Source organism: Embiotoca jacksoni, unplaced genomic scaffold, assembly GCF_022577435.1.
Source record: "Embiotoca jacksoni isolate LCO1_2020_lvr unplaced genomic scaffold, fEmbJac1.0.p SCAF_4, whole genome shotgun sequence".
Lineage (NCBI taxonomy): Eukaryota > Metazoa > Chordata > Actinopteri > Embiotocidae > Embiotoca > Embiotoca jacksoni.
In genome coordinates this window covers 10,632,318-10,657,250 of record NW_027185392.1, presented here as the reverse complement: position 1 = coordinate 10,657,250, position 24,933 = coordinate 10,632,318, and the positions used below count along the sequence as shown (strand labels likewise).

General features: G+C 39.3%; 1 protein-coding gene across 1 annotated transcript in view; it reads right to left on the bottom strand.

The window, feature by feature from the left end:
* LOC138209189 (alpha-1,6-mannosylglycoprotein 6-beta-N-acetylglucosaminyltransferase B-like) overlaps window positions 1-24,933 on the bottom strand; it is a 106,162-nt gene that overhangs the window by 66,288 nt on the left and 14,941 nt on the right. Inside the window, exon 3 of the mRNA XM_069167592.1 lies at window positions 2,131-2,281. Coding sequence (XP_069023693.1) covers window positions 2,131-2,281 — 151 coding nt within the window. The remainder of the gene's footprint in view (window positions 1-2,130; window positions 2,282-24,933) is intronic.

The following is a 24,933-nucleotide window of genomic DNA, read 5'->3' as shown; positions in this document are numbered from 1 at the left end:
GGGTAATGGGTTTGATGGTTGGGTTTTGATGTGGGTGCCCAACCAAGGCAAAAGCACCACTGCTGGAGATTAAACTCAGCTCTCTGCAGTGCCCCCCCTCCCGCCCCTCCCCACCCTCCCCTATTTAAAACTACGACCTATTCTAATTCTATATTCATACACACTATATTTTACCCCGACAAGACCAGCTCTGCTTATTACACATGCAGAGCTATTCAGAGAACATTAACTAGTTAGGCTAATTCAAACACTGCTAACTGACATCTTGAATATTCCAAAGGCGCGAACACTTGCAAGTCGTAACCATGGAGATCCTTCGTATCTCTACTTGTCATCCCACACAACGTGAACTCACCACAACATGCGAGATTATTTTTAGGCTAAATGATGAAGATGTACAATAATGAATCACTAACTACTGTATAGATTGTTAAAAAAAAACATTATTATAGGCTACTTCTTATGGTGTAAGTATCCTAATAATGTAATTGGGGAGTATAATGCTGTCATTTTTCTTTTTTTCTTCATTTTTAGTCGCTGCAGTTCATCTATTTAATATTTAGCTGTAAAGTTGTTAGCTGACAACAAGTCTAGTGCTTAAGGGCAAACTATAGACCAAACATGCTTAAAAGGGGATAATCACACAACATTCAGCTCGTGTTTGATACTAATTACATTCTGACCATAAGTGTTTTCACTCCCAAACCACCCCCTCCAGTGCAGTAATATGTGGATGTATCATCCCAGTTTGAGTCCCTGAGAATAGGCTGAGATAGATTCTTAGCAGGGCACTTCTCAGTAATGGCCTAAGAGCAGAACAGCTTCCTCCACATTAAACAGCCCATTACTAGACATTGATTGCAGTTAACACCAACGTCAGACCGTATTAATCGTTCCATCCTTCCGCTCTATTGCCTCAGTGCAGATCTGAACCTGAGCGCTTATCCGAGATCATTTAACAAGGTTTGAGGAAGTGAGGGGATTTCTGTCAGCATGTATCACATCACTCCAGCTGAGTTTAGACTGACTGTTTGAAAATTAAAGTTGAAATGAAGAGTGCGTAAGATAGAAAAGACAAATTGGATGTTATGGTGCAAATGGGGCAAAGAGAGGAGCCGTTTGATAAAAGCTGAAGCAGCAAGGTCATACAAGACTTTGTCTGTTTGCAGCAGTGATTTTGAGGTAATAGGCATCAATTTCCACAAGCGACCGTAAGAGGGTAAAAAAAAAAAGAAAGAGATGAGAGCGAAATACAAAATTGCAAGAAATAAAAAGGAGAGAGGATAGAAGACACGATTTTATGATAGAGCGGTGATGTACAGTGTGAATGACAATGAGGAACACATTTTAAATATCATGGTGTCACAATGGTATTTCAATTATATCTGCCATACAAGATAAGTAATCTTAACGAGCCCTTCCTGCTGCTCTCTGTTTATACACACCTGAGCTAAAGCACTTCTGATCATTAAAGGTTGATTAGCTGCATCAATTTATGTTAACAATGTTAGGTTAGGTTAGGTTAGGTAGTTACTTTATTAATCCCAGAGGGGAATTTTTTTTAAATGCACCATTTATATATATTTTTCTATTCAAAAGAGCCATATTATCCACATTGTTCTGTATTATTGTATCAATTCAGTACAAATATAACACTTTTAAATAGTGGTCATTGAAAATAATGTTTTTGTTTGAACTCAGACTAAATGTAAATTAGTTTGTTAACAAGAACAAAGACAAATTATTATGGTGACATTATTTTGAGCCAAGCGGTCTCATGAGAGTTACATTTTTGTTTTCACACGCTTCCTGTTATTACTGAAAGGAAAACAACTGAATTTAAACTGCTGCACTGAGCAGCTGCAACATGTTTACTCTGACAAATAACCTTACTAATACTTTAAAACATTTTCCAGTAACTAAAACTCGAAATATCTGCAGTTGCAAATTGCAAGAGAAAAAGGTTTAGGCACCAAACTAGACTGACTTTTACCTTAAAAACAAAATGATCTTATGATATTTGTTTTGCATGCATCTCATTATAATCATTCATATAGGAAATACAGATACAATATAACCAGTTAACATTGATACACAATGAACCTGTACAATGCATTTTAAACAGAGTACCTGTTAATAGCGGAGCTGAGCTCATCCAGGCGTCTTGCGTCGGTGGTGGTGGTGTTGTCGAGTTTGGACAGGCTGTCCATCCTCTTCAGAATCACCTCCAACATGTCACTGATCTTCCTCAGCACACCACGTGACTCCACGCCTCCCAGCACTGATAGAAGAGACAGACAGAGATGAGATGAATGGAATGCTGGACAGTGTGTATATACTGTATGAAAGTTACACGCACATTATTCACAAAGTCTGCAGCTCCTCTGGCTCGCCATACTGTAGTTGATTTTGGCTGTTTTGGTTTTGGCCAACTGTCTCTATGTACTTCAAGATCAAAAGCAAAGTTCCTTCTGCTGCGTGCCAAACAATGCAGAAGTCCTCAAATAGATGTGCGAGACATTTGTACCAAACTTCTGAGATGTCCATCAGTGTTCTGCTGCCCCAAAATATATCAGTATCACTTCTCTTTACTGCTTGTCCTGTAATACAGGACAGCATCCTATGTACCATTTCTTTGGGATTTGTCAAAGCCAATGCTCTAACAGGAAGAGGTAAATACAAATGTAAGACGAAAATCCATACACTGAAAGGTGAATTGTCTATCTCTGAATGGGAGTCAGAGGAGCCGGAAACTTTTTGGAGCCAACCCCTGCTGGCCCTTGGTCGCATTGCAATGCAGCAAGATGCACTTTCATAGTCAGTCTATAGGACAAAAATGTACCGATGTTAAATATGAAGATATGAATCAATGGTTATTTAAGATATTTTGGGTGTCAAACTTGACCTGCAAGTATATCTGACTTTTACAAATTTACCATTTTCTGTAACATAAAACCCACCCAAAGCACAAAAGCAGCTCCTCTTCATTGAGCCTCTGTGTTACTTCTCATCCTAAAGTCTGAAAGCCAACAGTTGGATTATCTTAGTCCTTAACCTGTATATACAGCTTGATCTCTTACTGTCTGCCTACAGCAGTGCACATTGCCCACTGCTGTATTCGGATCTCCTGTCATAAACTGGGTTTTGCTCGGGCCAGACACCCAGACACTCTGGAGTCTGATGTCTGAATGTGGACTTATCTTATATCCTTTGATACCCTTTGATATGATGATATGAGAATGAAGGTTCCACCAAGACTACGAGCTATGAAAAGCCAGGAACTAATTATGCTGAGGCGCACAGTCTCCCTTTTTCACACCTCTCTCTCAGTCTGTGTGAAGGCCAATTTCTTTCTTTCACATGGCACAGCAGACAGGGAATTGAAAGGAGGGGCTGTGCACAGAGTTGTATGTGTATCAGAAGATACACTGGCCATCAGAGTTGAAAAGTGAGTCATATCACAAATGAGCAGCGCGCGCGCACACACACACACACACACACACACACACACACACACACACACACACAGAGAGAGAGAGAGAGAGAGAGAGAGATGCAGAGACAGAGAGGAGAGAGGTAGAATATAGTCCAACTGCATAAAAGGTGTACCAGACCTCATTAGGACAATTACACTGACACTGCCAGGGTCAGAGTGTCTGTGAATTCAGTCATAATGGCCTAGAACTAGGAAGCTGACTGAAAGCTCAACACACAGAGTGAAAACGTTCTCATTTAATGTCTTTGCGGAATTAATCTCCTCTATATGCCTAACTCATCATTTTCAAGTGCTCACTGAAAAGAGTAAAACTCAGAAGACTTAGAGGGAAAATATTCGTGACTCAAGTAGAGGGAAATACTGTTGCTACTTCCTCTGAGCAAGACTCCTTTGTATGAAGAGAAGCACACAATTTATCCTTTCCTCAACCTTCAGTTCCCATTATAAAGTGACTCATGAAATTAAAAGTGACGCCAAATCACATTTATTTCCTAAAATGGGACAATGTAGATGGTGTGAGAGTTGCTAACCCCGAGAGAATGAAATCTTTAGCAATCACACATGATGCAGCAAACAGCCCTACAGGATATAGCTTGGTACATTAGAGACACAAAAGTCAAGAGTGCATTTTTCCAGCCTCACATTAGAGTGTTTAGCAGGGCCTATATTGACGCTGCAAACACCTGGATTACGCTGTCCGACCACTCTGTCAAACCCCATGTCTGCTGCTTGACAAGCAATTACAGCCAATGGGCTCCAGTGCCAAACAGCTCCGGCGCAAGGTCATTGTCTGCCTCGATTTCTACCAGCGGCAGGAGGAATCTTAAGTTCAGTGAGTTATCGCCACAGAGACAGATGTATTCATCCGAGACTGACAGTGTCATGTCCTTTGCCTGTGATAGATTGCTGTGTCAGAGTTTGCTGATGGGTCACTCTGGTGACATCTTTTTGATTGGCTGGGAATGGATAACATCCATGCTAAGGATCAGGCAATTTGAAGGAATGCATATGCCGAGGAATTGATAAGGATAATAAGGGTTAAACAAATGAGGATTTGTGTATTCAATAGGTCTCCCAAGATATCATTTCATTGGCAGAGCTTCAGAAAACTCATTTAAACCCTGCTTTTAGCATTTGTTTGGTTTGTTAACTTTAAGATAGATTTAGTAATATAAATTAGTTGTTTTCTTTACTATTAATGGACTACATGTCAAATTTGAGAAAGGAAAATGGTTATACAATAACCATTTGTGACAGGTTCAGCAGTGCACTGTAGGGAGCAAATGTGAATGATTCAACAAAGCCTAGAGGTATATGAGATCAAAAAAGTTAATGAGTAGATCTTTCACATCTTCCCAGGGTCTAATATATTGAATGTCATTTCGAGTCAGGGGGCTAATTGTTCTCTGTGAGTCCGGTTTTTGACGAATCCTTGTGTCAGAATGTAGTCACTGAAGCTGCACTCCCATGGATGGCAAAATGGCCATAATAAATTAAAACTGCCTCGGAAAAGATGATCCCTGTTGTGAATTTATTCTATAGCTTGATAATAGACTCCTTTGAATCATCACGCATTTTTAAATTGTTTGACGGAAGTAACCAAATGTCAATACATTTTTAAATGACAATTTAAAGGACGTGACAATATCAGAGTAGCTTACTTGCAGTAACTGATACCATTATCTAGAAATGATTGGCCGTATCAGCTAATCAGATGAAACCTCATTCAAATCTTACAGGTGTAATACTGTACATGTGGAAGTGAAGGGCAGTGTGATCACAGGTACTGTACGTACGGACGGCAGCAGGAGTGGAAACATTACACCAGTCACCATTATTGTTTGACTTGATCAATTTCAAAGGGCAGTGAAGTCAAAACCAGGAGAGAGAGACAACAGCACCCAGAAAAAAACTGATGGCAACGTGAAAATAAAAATAAATTTAAAAAAAGATAAATTAAAACAAAAGATAAGAACCTGTATAACGTTTAAAGTAACTATACTGGAAAAGTGCAATGTAATATGGTAAATATTTCATCCTGAGCAAGGAGGTTATTTCCTTTCCACTATCACACTCAGATGCTTAAGTTATTTAAACCATTAACACTCGATGCTGAAGGCAAATTAAAAGTTTGACATGTAGCACCTTATAACATTAATGGATTTTTTTTTCTTTTTAGCACAAACATTTAACCAAATTCATCATAAAACAGACTGATAGGAAGCACAGCATGCTATAGCAAGTTAATTGTATTTGTGAACTGTATCTGTATAATGCATTGCGTGCCACTGATTTGCTAATTTGCTAACATGTTGAAATCGCCTCTTGATCAGTGCAAGCATTTATTTGGCACAAACAAATTGATTTGTAACTGCCCTGCAGTTCCAATTATGCAGTAATGACACCCTTAATCCCATAACAATGATAATAAAGCAAATTAAAACTTGGTAGGAAAATGTAGACGCCTAAACTGCCACAAAATAACAAAATATTTGCTTTAATCAGATTTGTGCTGTAAATTATTTAATCTACATGAAGGAAAAAAAATTCTCAGGAGATCAAACAGAAGTCGTTGTTGGGACTTCAGTCATAAATCAAACACAGAACTGCCTGAGTGGCTTCCTGTCTGTGAAAGATAAATGCACACTCAAGCTTTGAGGAGAGTAAAAGCAGTGAGCCTCTGGCATACTATTTCATGCCGTGTTTGGATTCTCCCACTGGCATGGGTGGAATAAATCAGCTCACACAAACACATGCACAAGCAGACAGTGCCCTTCTTTAGCCACCATATTGGGCTAAATATTTAGTGTCACGGCACATCACATTTCTCCTGAGGACTGAAATGCGTGAAGCATGAACAGGACCCTTGTTAGTGTCTCTAAATAGATCACAGAAAACTGAAACCGTTTGTGTATGTGTGTGTGAGTGAGTTCAAACACTGTAGCTTTCCTTGAAAGTTGGCTTTTGATAGTGGGAACAATTAACATTAGTGACTGGAAATTAAATTTGCCAGCCAGATGCAGCTTCAAGGACAAACCATACAGAATTCTAAAGCTAATACTATAAGTCATGGTATGTGTCCACTGTATATGCGTGCATGATATTTTGAAATAAGCCCATGAGATACCCACAGTGTGTCTGTCTGATTGACTTTATGGTAATGGAAATAATAGAAATGCTCATGCATTGCAAAATACAGTAGCCATGACTTCCCTTTATCAAATCTTCTTATGTCACCAGCTATAAGAAAAAGTCACATTTCACGCATGTTGGAAAAGGGTCTCTGTCAACGGCCATATCAAAGAAGGGAAGCCTATCTCAGCACAGTAGGTTGCTACTGCCACACAAAAGAAGGCAGGGGCGTGTTTGCATAGTTTCTATAGTCGGTATTTCTATGACCAGGAGCCTTATTTCAATCATGCAACCCCACAACTGGTGCGAAGTGGTACATCACAGCCACACAGACTGTGTGTGCATCTCCAATCACACCTGCTATTTTGGTACAAATTGTGTAAAAGGGCGGTCTGAGGTGGAGTGTAAATTGGAGGGTGTGTTGACTGATAAATTCACTTTAGATCGCATCACTCTCAAATAGCAGGGCCAATCACAGGGATCTGATGATCAACTCAACAAATGGAAAACAGCTTCTCCAGAACATTATATTATTGTCTGAATGGTGCTGAAAGAAAGTGGCAGCATAGATGTTGAACTAGAAAAGGAGATGCTTCTAAGATGTATATTTTCAGAGCAAAGTCTAAGACACATTTCCCCCAAAGTACCTACTATCGGGGTTGCAATGCATCATTTGAATAGATCGGCCACATGTTTGTGTCTCTCCCTCCACCTGTGCTCTGAGCACTGTGCACCAAAATACCACACAGATGCCCAGAGCAAACTTCAAGGTCAAAAAATTACCACACTGCTGTGCGCTGCTTGTGCTGGCGTTACACAGTCACAAAAAAGGGCTCTACAGTATGTACTGTGTATTATAAAATAGACTCCTCCATTATGGTTGAATGCTATGCGAAACACACCACAAACAAGCATGAGGAAAAAAAGGTTTCAAAACAGTGGGGTTTCTTCCATTAAAGAGCATGAGTGTGGCACAAAGTGCTCTGACAGCTTGTGTGAATGTGTGAGTGTTTATGTTTGTGAAAAGGCCAAATGACAGAGGTCACCTTTCAACAGAGTGAGGAGATAGATTTCTCGATGCTTTTTTTTCTTCTGTTTTTGCAAAGCTAAATTAAATGGAATTAAAGTGCACAAATTGTAAAGGCAAACTATCCACCCTAACGTGACAGCATGTGTGTGCTCTAGTTCGGGATTAGCAAATCCCAAACACACTGAACAATTAAAACTGTAGGTCTACAACTAATCAAAAACAGCAAAATCCCATTGAAATAGCATTTTGAAAACTATGAAATAGGATGTAGAAAAACTAAGTTGAAAGAAGAGAGAAATGAGTATTGACCTGGAGCGGAGTTATGGCACACTGTATGTCTCCCTGTTATAACATCTTGAGCACGATCGAGCTCCGACTTTTAAAATGAAACTGTCTTGAACAAACTCTCTATCATTTGATATGCGGTGGGTTTGTCAGACAGCTCTGAACTATCATCCTTCCTATGGTGAGTCAGCCAATTGTGTGTGCATGTGCATGTGCGCGTGTGTGAAATGTACCATACGTGCAAGACTGTGCGAGTGTGACTGTCTTACGATTGACTCATTAAGCAAGGATGCACAGAACACAGACAATCAGTGACTTACTCATATGCAAATGCACTTAGACAAACAAACACGGACACACATGTATCTACACATACATCTGCATGCATGAGCTATTATGTGTCCCAGAACAGTTTGGTATTTTGATTGGCTGGAGGGAGGGAAGGGGGTTTGCATATTCATGAGAAGAAAACCATTTGTGGTTTGATGAATCCTGACAGAAGGGCCTGTTGGATAGGGGTTGACACAGCGAAATTAACTGGAGACCAATGTATTTTTGTCGGACACACACACACACACACACACACACACACACACACACACACACACACACACACACAGAAACACACACACACACAGTGGCAGACAGACTGAAAGCTAAACAAGAAATCCCACCTTGACACAACACACTGATATTGTTTCACACCGAAAAGCCAATCTCTTAAAGAGCATTAAGACTTGAATTAATTATGACACACAGCACATTATGGAGATGTTTCATCAGTGCTTAATAACTTCGTGGACTCATAAGTGTTGCATTTGAGATATTCCACCCCACTGAGTATAATTTGAAATCGGAGCTTCCAGCTGTGACTCAGAAAATGCAGCCACATCCCACTGTGGGTGCTGTCATTGTGTCATGCCTGTTGTTTCCCATGATTCACCGTCGGCTCTAGGATTTATCTCCAGATGACATCATCACCGCAGTCTGTCTCTGCACCTCAGGTTACCTGCGCCAACTAAAACAGGGCTGTACACTGCTAATGAAATACACACAATAATCTCAAGCTGATCTATCCAAATGCATAACAATCCTCTCTTCTTCTCTCTCACTCTCTACTTCCTCACTCCCGCTGCTTAATTTTAACCCTCCTTCTTCAAGTCTCCCTTTCTTCTTCATCATCTTCACCATCAGCTTTTCTTTCATATTTCTCCTCCTTCTTCCTTTGTTCTTACTCCTTCATTTAATTCTTCATCCTGCACTTCACCCTCTCTCTCCTCTGCAGTAGGGAAGAGGGAAGGAAAGCATCACAATCACCAATAAAATTCCTCTCTCATCCAACGGGAGGCTGACTGACAGATAGACACAGACTTGTGTTTAATTCCCAGCTGCCACTCCAATCTCCTGTACATCTCCTCTCCTCATTTCCACACCCACATTCAATTACTATAAATTACATGCAGTTTCATTATTATGGTGTAGGAGCTCTACTGTTCATTAGTTAAAGAACACCAGGACTGAGTGCAGACAGAAAAGAGTAGGATGTGTGTTTTTTGCTTTTTTTTTAAGCAGCACAATGGGAATGAAGTATAGTGTGGGAGCAGGGCTTAGCCAAATGAAAGTGCAGCAAATGAAGCATGAAGGAAGTGAAATATTGCACTGACAATAAAGTAAACATAATGAATACCAATGATCTGAAAGACAAATTAATAAGACATAAGACCAGAAATGAAGGGATCATCAATAGACCATTTATACTCTACAGAAGAGAAGAGCACAGAATGTATTACCATATAACTAGTTGGCATTAGCGAGAGAAAAAAAAATACTGAACTCCCTCTTAATTCCTCCTTTTGGTGGACCTTTTGAAATATTTATTGTTCATTTTGTTTTTGACATTTTCTCACCATTTATCCGCCGATGTCAAGGCAAACTGGATTTAATGACGGGTAGATGTGATAGATGAGAGGATATTAAAAGACACGAAGAACAGCTACAATGCTTATTAACGCTGACAGTTTCTGTCACTTCACTTTTGAGCACTTCTCTTTTTCAAAGTGATCACGGAGAGGATGAAGAAATAGTTGGTGTATGGCTGCAATCTAGCTCTTCATATCTCAACAGTTCAGCTTTAAATTCTACCCTCATCCTCTACCCCTTCATGCGTTTTTTCTTTTCTTCCACGTACCGAGCCTCTGTAAGCTGCTGTTATATTTGATTTGTACTTTTTGTTTTAAAGATGTCACAAATGTGGACACGATCTTTTGTCTTTTAGTATGGTCCATTCTTCTTCCTTTTGCAGTATCTTTTTGTAATTTTATCTTTCCCTATCTGCCGCGCTTTCATTTCCCCCCTTTCCCTCGCTGTCATCTTGACTTATCAGAGTTTATCTTATGATGATGACATAGGAGGAAAAAGCAGCATGACTGAGCTGACAGATACACACAAAATCAAACACATTCAAACAAAGCCTTTGAGATAAACAAATAAAAATAAATTGAATAGAGAACAAATTCCATATACACATATGCAGCCTGAAAGGCTAATGTGTTGGCAAGCGCAGTCTTTCTGTGTGTGGGTGTATTTGTTTCTTGATGAAATGGTCTGATAGCAATTGCTTCTTCAGACCACATTCAAAAACAAAACAAAACAATACATTTCTTCATCAGATAGTATTCTTCTTCTTGGAATTACACATGGAAAATGCAGCATTTATCTGTGAGACTGAAGGGTGGCATTGTCGAGGGATGACCTTCCTTTTGATTGCAGACTGCCCTTCTCCAAAAAAAAAAGCCTCATAGGTATTTTGTGCAGCTTATTACGACCCACAGCTATGTTTTAAAGTTAAGTGACCTTTAGCGGTCGTATAAATAACGACAAGCTGGTGTCTCGGAGAATTGATGCAGTTCAGATGATGTATATAAAATGTATTTCCTTGAAGAAGGAGGGGTAGGTGGATGATTCAATACAAAAGTGGACTGTTCGCTTCCTGTTTCCAACAAGAAATTGTGACAGTTTTTTAAAACTGTATTTAATGTTGCCAGGACGACAAAGATTGCATAACTCGGGCCCGTGTCCACTGGAGGTGAAAACGTCAGGCGCTCTTCTGGAGACGCCCAGCTGGAAGCTGAAGTAACGGTTAATTTGTGTGTTAAAAGTACCTAGCGTTACAGATAGATTGTGTTATCAACAAATACTGGGTAGTGTTTTCTCTAACATTATCAATGAAACTCCCCCTCATGCTGACAAACACAACATACTTTTACTTAGTTAATTTGCACCTGCTTAATTTCAGCTCAGCAAAAGCATTTTTCTGTTACTGAAGGTCACGCTAATTTCTGTCCTGTTAGCCCTCTGCGCTCTCCTTGTTTTACGGAAGGCGGGGATGTGCCTCGCTCATAAACACGCAGAAGAGGCTGAACAGAGGATGGAAACAGGTAACCATTACTCAAGTTGATGACAACTACACTCATTACGTGACTGTAAAAAAATAAAAAGTGCAATAAAAGCCCAAAATTAAACTATCAATGGACGACCCTCCACCTCAGTCTGCTGAAAATCAGACCAGAATTTAGTAATTTTTGAAAGCACCCTCAATAACTCATTGCTGCACCCCCAAACAAGCATAGGAAGGTAGGCTTTGATTCATCTTTGGTGTGAGAGATTAAATACTCTTGGCTTTGAAAAACTGATATTAGTAAGGTAGGGTAACCAAATATAAAATCTTTGCACCGCTCTAGTCATTAATAAATGCAAGTGTGCTAGTTTGATTGGCAGCCAAATATGCCTATAATACAAAATATTCACCTCCATGTTTGACAGACGCAGTGCTATGCGGTGGGTCATAAACTGTTTCTTTTTTTTTTTTTGCCACTTTCTGAAGAATCTGTGTTTCTGGCCTTTAGGTCTTCTCTTAACTTGGCGTGTAGTTATAAAGGAGTTTTTCTTAATGCATACTATACTATCTGCAAGAGTGGTGTTGTGACATAAACCTGCTAAACTTGGCAAAATAGAATCTACTTTTCATTTCAAATCAAATGTGCTCATATAAAGATGCACCAACACCACTGTTTTTCTTTTCTTTTTTTCAGACCACGTAGAAGTACTACATCTGAGTACTTGCTGATAGTAAGTATTGCCACAAGTACTTCATAATGATACAATATTTCAACCATAGAAATTACATTAACTGTAAAAGTGCAATGGTGTTTGAGACCACACTTGACAGAGCTTGGCTGGTGTGCTAGTGGGGTGCAATAATTGCTTTGTGGTACAGTAGAGCTCACTGGGGAATAAATTCCACATCAATCACTGCACAGTGAAGCTGATGAGAGACATTGGGCAGACTGCTGGTCCAAAACAGCAGTGGAGCTGAAGACCGGAACATTCTGCAGCTAGCTTTTAATGCACTTTTTCATAAAGTCATGCAGCTTGTCCAAATAATTACAGTCTGGACACAGAAGCACACTCATCGGCATGCACTATCCTGGCAAGCTTGACGGACACAAGCTGTGACCCTCATTACCATTAGGCTATAAGCTGACTGAAGTCCTGGTTTCTCAGAAAGCATTTCTCTGTTGACTTTCACAAGTTCAGCACAGCTCTGCTGTTCACAGCAGACAGACATACAGCTGCAGGGGCTGCTTTCACCACAGCCACATCCATTTATGCTAGTGTGTCAGAGCATTCTGTTGTACTCACACTGGCAGAGATGGAGAGTTTGAGCTTAATGTGTGTGTGTGTGTGTGTGTGTGTGTGTGTGTGTGTGTTTATTAGATGGGGGGAATACAAGGATTTAGATGCAAAAAAAATGTGTGACATGACCTTTTCACTGTTCACTGTTACTTAGTGGGGATATCTGGCTACAGTGTTCTCACAATTGTGCATGTGTGTAAGCAGACCATATAGGCATTACTTGAGGTATTATAGTGGAAGTTCATGGAAAGATGAGAGATGTATGTCTTATTCTATAACAAGAGTGACAAGCCTCTGAGTAAACAGAGTTTTTGCTTTGCTTGTAATTATTCCTCCTTTCTACACTGTAAATAAAAAGATGCCTTCCCAACATGCCTTCAGTGCGATGATAGAGACAGCATAAAAGCTTGTTGTTCATATATTATGAACTATGTATCACTTTATGTTTAGTTAATAGTTCTCTTTAGTAGTCCATCCATCCATTATCTATACCCACTTTATCCTGAACAGGGTCACAGGGGAGGCTGGAGCCTATCTCAGCTTACTTTTGGGCAAAGGCAGCGTACACCCTGGACAGGTCCCCAGTCTATAACAGGGCCACATAGAGACAGACGGAAACAAAGACCATTCACCCCAAAGGGCAATTTTTATAGAATCACCAATTCAACCTGAGATGCATGTTTTTGGATGGTGGGAGGAAGCAGGAGTACCCGGAGAGAACCCACGCAGGCACAGGGAGAACATGCAAACTCCGCACAGAAAGGCCCAGGCCGGGATCAAACCCAGAGCCTCCTCGCTGTGAGGCGACAGTGGTAACCACTGCACCACCTCTTTAGCAGTCTGAGTATCCAAATCTAGTGGGTTATTTTCCAAAATAACAGTGTATTTAGTACAGGATTCCCTCGTGTTCCCTGGTCATTGTTTACTTGCTGAGCTCCAGTGGAGGAATATTGACATAAAGGGGGTTCTTGAGAGAAAAACTAATTTGTAAAGATAATCCCTTAATTGGATTAAGTCAAAGTTAATTTTGTGCCCCATCACTTATACTGCAAGCACATTGTGGGTCTATGATTTACAGAATTATGAGCATGTCTCCTAATAACTAGCATGGACAGGAAAAAATAACAACTGCAAGCATAACGGTTCTTGCGTACATATGAGGGATGGAACAAATGAATAATCTGTTTGGTTTGCTGGTCACAGTTCAGTGAATGTCTCTATTGTTTGGTTCATTGGAAACGGAATATGAGGCATTAGGGGGAAAAAAAAAATCTAAACATTATTAGAAAAAGAAATCCACGAATAACCCAGTGCGACATCCAGAAGCATCATTTCAGCCAATGTTGGGTAGTTCAGCAGGTTTCATGAAGGCTACAAATTTTCAAAAAAGGAAATGAGCTGCACATCGTTTAGACATAGTTCATGGTACAATATTCCTGTGCACGTGTGTAAGATGAAGCCCAAGCTCTCTGCAGTAATTGCATGAGCTGTGTCTTCTTCGTCTCTCCATTATCTTTCACTACATCACCTCAAGGCCTCCCATCAATCAACATCCCAATGAAACATGTTTGCAATGCAGCCCTCAAGGAGGCATAAGGGAGAGATGGAAGAGAAAGAGAAAGACAGCATTAAAACTGGTTTAAGACAAGTGGATTTCAATGGTCATCCATCGGCTCTTGAGAAATAACAAGAAACATGCCAGAGGACAAAGACGCAATTATTGCCATCATACAGGCAAGACAGAAAATAATGTGGAAAACAAGGCATTATGGGAACTTTCCCAATGCCTTGTTTTCTTTTTCCTCTCTCCCTGTCCACTTATAGTGGATACACTTAAAATATTTTGCAAATATTTTAAACTGCATGTTTTGGCAACTGTTGTAGAAAAGCTATTCTTTGTCACAAGTCAGTTGGTGATTATTTGTAATGTGGACGCACAAAGGATTGCCTCACTCTTATTGTACAATCCTTCTATGTGGAGATACTGCAATACTACAGCACAGATACTTTTAAACTATAAGTATATTCACGCTCATGAAATCAATCTGCCCTGTGGGCTCTCAACAGTTTCTTTTGTCTCCATTTTCTCTCCTTCATGTGCTCACAGACTCCTCCTCCACACAATTGCTAGCCTCTTCATACTTTAATTTCTGGTACGCCTCATTCCTTATTACCCTTTAATCTAACAGCGTCTTCCCCTCTCTCTCTCCCTGAACCGTTAATGTTTGTCTCTTATTCATCCTTCAGTGGACAAATTAGCACCTGTCAAGGTTTTGCTCTGTGTTTAGAGCTTCAGCAGAACCTGCTCTCTCTCCGTTTTTTTTTTTCTGCTCAGTGGCACACTTCAGATCCCTGGCACTGTCGCTCATCCTGTTATTCACCCTGACTCACAGGTAATGATGCAGAGGACTGGTGAAACTGTGTGTAAGAGAGGAAAGACATACCACTCTTGGAGCCAGAATGGACATCTGGCCTTGTGATACTGGGAGGATGAATTGCAAACTGGGGATATACAAATGTTTACAGTGGAAATGAGCAGCTGGGCTGGGCGCAGTTTAGGTGTACACTGCAAAAGGTGGCCAATGGCAACAACAGTGCCATGCCTTCTAAAGAGCTAAAATGAGAATGAGCAACAAAACTTGGAATAACAATAAAGTTGTTGCCTCTAATGTGGAAAAACACTAGTCGACTGAACATATTGAATTTTTCATTTGTTCCTATTGAGCTCCATTTATGCTGACAGAAAATAAAATTTCCCCAAATGTTTCGTGGCTAGCTTACATCTTGTTAGAGTGCAAGCAGCTTCTTTGCACTCCCTAAAAAGGCATGAACAGGTTTTTGCTGGAACAGCCATCGCTGCTTTTTGCAAGTGCAAACTCCCAAACTTTGAGCCGCTGATGGAATTTTAAAGCAGCAAAGGTTTTTGCCTATGATGTGTAAATCAGAAAACAATGGGCATTGTTTAAATTTTTAAGAATCAAAGCTAGCAGTCGCTCGTTACTCTCAAAAGCTGCACTAAATAATTTAGCCCTTGTTTTTACAATTTTATGCATCACTGATAAAACTTCCTTCTGTATATTTTTCTGCCTCATTATGACAAAAATGGCATATGACTGACATGAATATGTTTACTGTGAACTGTTATGTAGTACTCAAACCAGTTGGATGTGGCACCTTACTGTCATATATAAATTTGTAGCTTCTATCATGACAATGTGGCAGCAATTTACATTAACATCAGAGGTTTTTAAAACAAGTGGTAAGATGTATGAGAAAGTGACAAAATACAGTGTATTTTGTAGAAAATGTCTTTCTCAGTTTTTTTGTATTTGTATCATCCTCAATCTATTTAGTACGCACACACGCACATAAATCAACACATACATGTACAAAACCTCAGACTGTGATCGGTCTCCCTCGCAGCTTAATCTGACAGCCATGTCAGCTTCAATCAGCTTCTGTTTGAAGCTGAGGCTCTGCGCTCCTCCCCTAATTGCATTACCGTCCAGCTACCTGAGACACTTCTGCCTTATATTTCGCTAAGGGTGAGGCAGAGATGAGATGTTACCGTTTCTGTAGGAAGAGATTTAAAACACAATGTGTCCAGTGCTGAAAAATCTTGCTGGACACTTAAAAGTATGAGATGATTATAGCTGCCCTTGTAGAAACATGTGCACACCACAGTAACATATACATGCAGAGGCACAGCATGCAAATCACAACAGCATTCATGCAAAGAACACGCATATTAAGTCCCAGGATGGCTAATCAATTATTTATTAATTCCCCTGTGTTGAGGATTATGTTCTTTTGAAATATTGATGATAGAGATTAAACAGTGCCAAGTGTGTTTGTTATGTTTCTGTGTGTGTGACTGTGAAGGCCAATAAATATATAATTGCATTCCTAGTACTTTGTGTTAGCATATTTAATACAATTTTGTCCCCTTAAATGTTCTCTACTGTTTTTCAGCCATTATGGTGTGTAAAAGACAAACATTAATTAATTAAATAATTAATTACTCAACGGTGATTTGCACATTGACTTGTGTTTATTGATTGTTTCATGTACTGCTCAAAAGATACTAAATAGATTAAGGATGATACAAATAGCAAAATATCAATAAAGATACATTAGATTTCCATTTTCAATTTTTTTTTTTTTACAAAAATTGTGAATTTATAGCCCAGTAGGATGCCAAAGTGTATAATACACCCGTCAGTCCATTCGAAGATACCGTGTCAGTTTAATGCTTTGCCACACCTGGATGTCAAAAGTACATACAGTACATGTATGAACAAGGTCAATAAAGGAGGTCCTGTGACTAAGTATTAGGGATCGACGGATATTGCTTTTTCAGGGCCGATACCGATTATTGGTAATCAAGGAGACCGATAAACCGATATTTGGAACCGATATACAGTTGCAGTAAAAGTAAAAATCGTTGTGTCAAAATTAGAAAAAAACTAATTCTAACACAAAACTTAATTCAAATGAATTTAAATTAACAAATGCTGCCTCTGTGTAATCGAATTATGAAAATGTACTGCAATGTGGCGTTTTTATTGTAAAAACAAAGAAATCCTTGATTGAAGCACCAGCAGAATGTTTGATACATGATTTTAAAATGTGCTTGAGGTTTGTTCATTGATAGCTCAACTTTAAGCTTTTATTGCACTTTTTACAGTCACGTAACGAATGTAGTTATAAACTTGAGTAACGGTCACCTGCGTCCTCTCTCTGTTCTGCCTCTTCTGCTCTGCTGCTGTGTATCTGAGAGACACACCACCCTTAATGATACACAGAAAGCAAACAGAAGAGCAGCAGCACAGAAATTAGCGTGACTTTCAGTGACAGAAAAATGCATGAGCGACTCAGACTGAGTTGAAATCAGGCGGAAGCACAGGGATTAAGTGAATACCATAATATTTGGTTCTGGCGGGGCAGGAGGTCCTGTCGGCAGGGCTGCCCTCCTCAGACCATGGTGGGGGACACACTGAATAATGAGTTGCTACGGTGTGAGACAAACTTTTATGAAACACAAGGTGTGTGGTTAAACTCTTAAAAAGAACAACTAAATATGACATGATTATGGTATTGTTGAAAGCGTAGAGGACTGTGGTGTTTTTAACTTCTGCCGTATCTACTGTCTTGCCTTTGAAACACAGTCCTCTGGGCTGCTGAGAAGAGAGAAGTTCTCAGTCTTGATTAGCCATTACTCATGAGATGCAACCAATCAGGTAAAGCTGTGAGCGGGCTCAACAGCACAGAGAGAGACGCTGCATCAGATCCAAAGCAGTGCATTTTTAATTAATACATTTTATCTGCGATTGAATAAAAAAAAATACCGTAAAAATAATAAATATCAGCACCGATAATTGGCCAGGCCGATAATCGGTCGATCCTACTAAGTATAGAGTTTGCATAAGGAGAAGCTCTGGGATCAATACAGGGAACAAGTACAGGACTTACACCTGGACGACTGGTGTTCGAATCAGTGAGAAAGCAAAAGTCATTATGGAGTTCTTTTAAGTTACGTGAATCATTTATATACATAACATAGTGTATTCAACTTCTATAATGTATTCTAAGTAATCTATCTAACCTATGTAACGTTATTCATGTAAAATGTGCTATTTGAACATAAAACATAATCTTTCCTAACCCTGGTCAAATAGTTTTGGTGCCTAAACCTAACCAAATTGCATCTGTTACATTTACCCCAAACCATGATCGTTTTCTAACGCAGCCATGACGTGCCCAAACTTCCTTTTCATGTCTGGTGAGGCAAAACGAGGCACTGGCACGGTATCATCTGGTGGACTGGGTTGGAATTCACAATACTCTGATGGACAAGTTATGCAGTGAAGATACAATTTCTAAACTACCTTACACCTAGTTTGGCATTTCTGCACTGCAACTTTTACTCATTAGCCAACATACACATCAACACTGATACATCTGTACATAATGATATTGTAACTCTGTTTCACTGGTATGACTTTGGGTTTACAATTGTGTTGCAGGATAAAACATAAATACTGTGCACCAGAAAAATTGCTGTGGTTTTTGTGTAACATTTAGTGTCAGTATGTTTCGTCGATATTAGTATCGAAGAGAGGCTACTTTTTTCTTTCACAGCCCGGCTTTGTTTAACAAATGATAGTACAGGTTCACTTAGACAGACACAACACCCCTTCACCCTAACACTTATTGCCTTGTCATTGACTGCAGTGACACTGATTGGTCTAGTAAGGATGGTATGGTATTGATCTGCTCAACTGCAGATGGCAGATACTTGGTGTAAAGCTACAGTGAGTGTTCCTACTTTCTGGCAGGTTTTGTCCTGTCATGGGAACAGAAGTAAGACGTAAGTGAGGGAATCACATGAGACAAGGTATATGGTTGTGAAACAAGGCAGCAAAAGTCATCTCAGTGAGGTGTGCCAGCATGTTACATGGCAGATGATAGCAGAAACCGATTTCCATTTCCATTTCCAATGTAAGAGCAACTGTAGTGAGAAGATGGTGAGAAGGACACCATAGACAGGGGATGGGTTACACTTATCCACATCCACAATTTAGGCTGGCTAAACAATCTCAATGCACCACAGAGGAAGATGCATTAACTGCTCTATAGCTGCTATATTTAAATGAACATGTAAAATACATGTAATTGCTGTTAACATTTATTCTGGATGTGAATGTATTATGGATTTTATTTGCACAAAGCCGTTTCGTGGTGCTTGAGGCAATTTCCTCCATTGACTTGCTAAACTGTCTGAGCTCAGCTGCTGTGAAAGCTTGAGGGTATAGTTAGCCGAGTATGTGTATGCGTGCATTTGTGTGTGAGAGAGAAGAGAGTAGGGGTTGGTGCTTATGGATATCCTTTACATGTTTGTATATTATAAGACCACTGAGTCAGATGCATTTCATTCTTCAGAGACTGATGGATGTGTAGGAGAAACAAACGCCGCCTTGAGCGGGTCCATTAAGGAAACAAGAGTGATCAATCAAAACAGATTAATCCAACTTAATCTCCTAAAGCAAATATACAAATTTAAATCTGGAGTCTGGACCAGCACACTCACACATAGATGCCTGCATAATGTACATCCACACTTCCATTCACATTTTAGACAAACATACTGTACAGAAGGGGAGTATGGTTCTGATAATGACTTGTTTGGAGGACAGGGACAACACCTTTTCACAGCAGCAAGAGAACAAAAAAAAAAGCGATGACGTAATTTGAACTCTGTAACAGTCAAGCGGCAACCATCCGTGGTCTCACCTATTGGTTTGTGAACTGCGGTTTCAAAGCCTTGGGTTTCACGATCTTGAGGGTTTGGAGCCAGAAGTGACCAAATTTGAACGAGCTGTGGAGTAATGAGAGGTGAATCTGCATGATCAGACTGGGAACCGAAGACACTAAACCCGTCTACCTATAGCGGAAACCTGACTGCACCACAGGCCTGTCAATCAAGCAGTCACATCCCCAAACATACCGCTTTTTGAAGCCTAATATCTAAATGATGATGAGAACATTTTAAGATGGACTGCCAGAAATAATAAGAAGGAAACAAAAAAAACAGAGACTTTCGTTCAGTAAGCCCTGTGATCTAAACAATTACAGTCAGATGAATGTGTTTACTGTATGTCTACATACTCAGAGTCCCGGAAAAAAAATTAAGTTCAACTACAAACATTCTTGCAGTGCAGCAAAGTTATAAGTATATTACCCAGGTTACACTTGAAAGCTTAGTGTAGTGACTCTTACAATAAAGTTTGTTCAAATAGGATGGCTGTGTCCTCAGTGTTGACAACATAACTGTCTAATTTGTCAATGCTAAAATTGCAGTGATTGTTATAAAGCTTAAATAAATTACGTTGCACTTTCTCAATGTACATTTCTTATGTATTAATTTTATGCGGTCTAAAGATCAAAGTCTTACAATGGTGAAATAATAACGTTTGTTATATATTCGCATAATATCTGACAAAAATGTTATTTCACGCATTTCTTTTGTTTGCTCTTCTCGAGCAAAGATGTACTGAGCCATTACCCCAAGTGAAGTTCATACAGAACCCACATACCGACATCCACAGTATACCCAGATAAAGTGATTTCAAGGATACCACTTTTAGCAAGAAACTTTAAGTTACCACCGTTTCCTTCTTTGCCTCTGTGACTACAACTCACCTTGTGCTTGAAGTGAACGGGATTAAACGCACACTATCGCTTGTACATCCCAGGAAAGTGACTGTACTCAACCACATGCAGAGTGAGGTGAGCGTTTCTGACAGGGAAAAATGAATGCGCTTGTTAAAGCTGTTCTCCTTCGAACATGATGCATTTCTCAGCAGACAAATCTACTGAATGTTACATGACATGAAACAAAGAATGAGAGATTTGGGAAAACCTTTTAGAAATTGCTTTTACTGTTGCGCTTCAGCTTGTCTTTTATTTACTGAGAAACGGATGGGCCCTATCATCTGAGCTGGCAGGTAAAGCCATTTAAACATTCCCGGAGAGAGAGAGTGCCCAAGGCTTGGCAGTATAACACACACTCCTTTCGATCTGCTCTGTAAGCTTCTAAACAGATGCTTGAGTAGACGAAAGCCATCAGCAGAGAGCATGTAAGGTACAGCTCTAACGTGCTTATTCTGACACAATGTGTGGCAATGAAAAAAAAATATTTACCTTTAAAGATGCATGTCTATAAATACATTAATCCCGGGGTCATATTCAGGAGCACACCAGATTTTAGTATAAAAAAATGACCATCAAAATGTATTAAGGCAAAAATGGTAAGCTCTCCTTGCTCTGCTTTCTTATCATGCCTGTTTTCACAGGATAAACACTTTCCCTGTCACATTATCTACTATGATGTTCCCTGAAATGCAGCCAATAGTTTGAGAAGTACATTTAAGTTAATCCTTATCGCTTCCAAATAAAGGGAAGTAAAATGTAGGATTTTCAATTTTAAACTGCAAATTTCTTTTATTTAGCTCTCAACATTTATCAGGAATGCTGCCCAAACACCTACATCTCATCTGAGTTTACAAGGCAACCATTACACTATGTGACGAGGGCGATGGCAAACATCAACATCTTTGTGACATTGTGACACATTGCTGAGATGTGTTAAATAATGTCTAATATCGATGTTTCTGGTGTAATTATTGCTGCCATTACTACTTGATGAATGTGTGTGTGTATGCTTGTTTGTATGCGAGTTGTGCGGAAGACAGAGATAAGCAAGGGGGACAAAAAAGATGCAGAGAACTTGAAAGTCCTTTCAACTGTGTGACGAGGTTAATGTAGAATATTTCTGTTTTCAGGATACATCATTTTGAATTGGCTTTCACCCATACAGTATACGCCCTTTGAAAATGAAAACATCCCAGCTTTTGTCTCTTCTCCGGCTCTCCTTTTATTTTACCTCAGCTTTACAGCTCAGCTCAGACAGTTAATCTGTGTCAGTGCTGCAGAAAGAGCCTTCACACACTTACACACACACCTAGATGAGGTTAGGTCTGCCTGTCTCGTGCGTGGGAAGATTCAGACGAGCCCCCTTTCACCTTTCTCTCTTTCAGGTCTTTTTTACATGGTCAAACAGCTTCTCTCATTCTCTTTGCCATTACCTGTCAGAAGGAGTCGTTTTCTGGATTCATCTTGCATGAATAGATTGGTGAGGTAGTATACAGTAGGTAGTAGAAAGACACCACGAGTGTTTAAATATGGCTTAGACAAAGTGAATATATCCACTTATCCATGAAGTTATGTCAAAGTTTTTTTTGTTTTTTTTTGCTTCTTCAAAAATACTTAGACTTAAACCTTGGGCTGTGTACAAAAAAGTGTATTCATTTTGATCATTTTCACATCTGCATATTGATGATTCCCAATCATATTTGGGGAACAGCTCATTAAAACTTGATGGCATTGCTTCCCAAACACTGTACAATGCCAGAAGTCAGTTATGTGGACAAATGATGTGGTAGTCACCTTTGTTTTTCTATAAGTGGAAGTGATAAAATGTCTAGCACTGAAACCAAAGTATTCCCCAAATGTTTCCTCCAAAGTGTGATGGAATTGGTTTTGTTTAAAGTTATAAATTACATATTATATCATACCATCCAATACACTTTGTGTTTTGTATATTGTAGTTCCAGCAGCAGTGATTTTCATTATCTAATTGTTTAGAAAAAAGTGGGCTGTTATAAAACAGATTTAGCTGATGCACATCAACGGAGGATGAGCTAGAAACTTCACTGATTTAAAATGTTGTGTTTAATATTGTTATATCAGTACCTTATGGGGCTGGTAAACTGACAACACGTGTGTCTAATTATTTTGTAATCAACACATCAGCATATTGTGCTCCTGTTTTCTTGAACTTCCGCACCAACTTCTTGCATTGCTGACAAAAAAAGCATGCCGTCGAACAATAGACCAGCACAAAAGACTGTAAAACAACAAGAGGAAGATAAAGAGAGGGACACAGAGACAAAGATGAAAAGCTTGAATGCAGCAAATGATGCAAATCAAACAGGCGTACAGTATACGCGGCATGATGGACACAAACAAGCATAGCAGAGCAGAGTTAACTCTTATTAGAGAGATATCTATCATCCTTTGTTCCCTCCTCATCTGTCTATCTATACTGCATCTCAGCTGCCCTAAGAGACATGTCACTTCCTCCTTGCAGCAATTCCTAAAATAGCACCATTGCCCTCATAGGCATTGAACTGCTACATAAGCACTGTATCCAACAAAGCACTTTAGATACACTACATACAGTATATTGGATTTACTGTGCCCCTAATCTAAAATCAGTGTTGGTAACATAATTTATTTATGGGAGTTTATGTGTGCATTTCTCACATCAGCTTAGTTCTGCTTTCTACCCATTTCTACCAGGAACAGTTTTATTTTTACTTTGCATACAATTGTAGTAAGGAATGTGTGCAATCGGTCAATGAACCCCTGCAAGGCTCATTTGTATGTACGTCACTGTGTACAGGGAACAACAGTAAGCATTCCTGTTTGGGTTTATATTAATATGAGGCATTTTACATTTTTCTGATATTATTGACTTATTAATTATTAAGAACTTGCCATAATGCCTGCAGAACAACTGAGACAATGACTACTAGTAAGTAATGTTGCTAATGTTACTGCAAAAGTAAACCTCCCATTACAATTAAACCCTCTGTTTCCTGTGATAAAATAAATGTTGCCCCATTCTGTCCTTGGCAGTACTCGGTGTGCTGGGTTTACTCCATAAAAAAAAAAATCCATTAGTCCTTCATTCCACATGAAGCCTCTGCTATATTTATCACTGAAAGAACAGTGTTTTCTCTGCTTTCTTGTACAACAAGGAAAATATCGCTGAATAGTATGAAGACCCTATACGGTTTTCCAACAACATGGTATTAGTGTAATTTGTTTACAAAATATATTCTAATATCAAGTCAAATACATTAATTATTTTATCATTGTAGAATGTTACATTACAGCCATGAACATCTTAATATCTTATGGGTATCTTTTCTCATAAAACCATGTATCCAAACCCTCTGAAAGAAGAGAATTTCAACAGGCAAAAGATAGTACAAAGTAGAAAAATTGGAAGGCTCGCATTAAAGGGATTTTTTAAAAATCTGCAAAAGAAAATGCGAATCAATGCATGTTTTTTTTTTTATCCACCATTATTATCAAATCCTAGAAGTTATTCTGTCAAGATATAGAGCTCAGGTCAGTAATTTTCTGTCGGGTGAAGACAGCGCAACACAATGACATAAATACAGGAGAGCAAACCTCATATGGTGAAATACACTTTGAGTGAAATACTTTAATTCTCCTGCATTGCAGTGACCATTACTGTCACATTGCAGAAAATGGCAGCAGTGTCTTTTTAGCTAGATTCAACACAGGCACGCATGTGAGAGCAGGAATAAAGGGGGACAGATGAATAAGCAGAAGTGAGCTGAAGAAACAAAGAAAAAGCCTGCAATTACTTAGTCTCACACTGGACACTCAAAATAGTAATCTCTGAGGGAAAGAAGTGAGGGAAAATGAGAGCTGTGGGAGACCAAGAGGGAAATGAGAAAAAGGTGGCTTGAGGTAAGATATACTCTGAAGTCATGCTTGGTGTGCTTTTATTGCTTTATCAGCCCACACCAGTGAAGAAACAAATACAGCTGCCATTTTTGTCAACACACAAATAATACAATCGGTCATCTTCTCAAACTGTTGGGCAACAGAGGGTGCGGCTTTCCACCATTAGTGT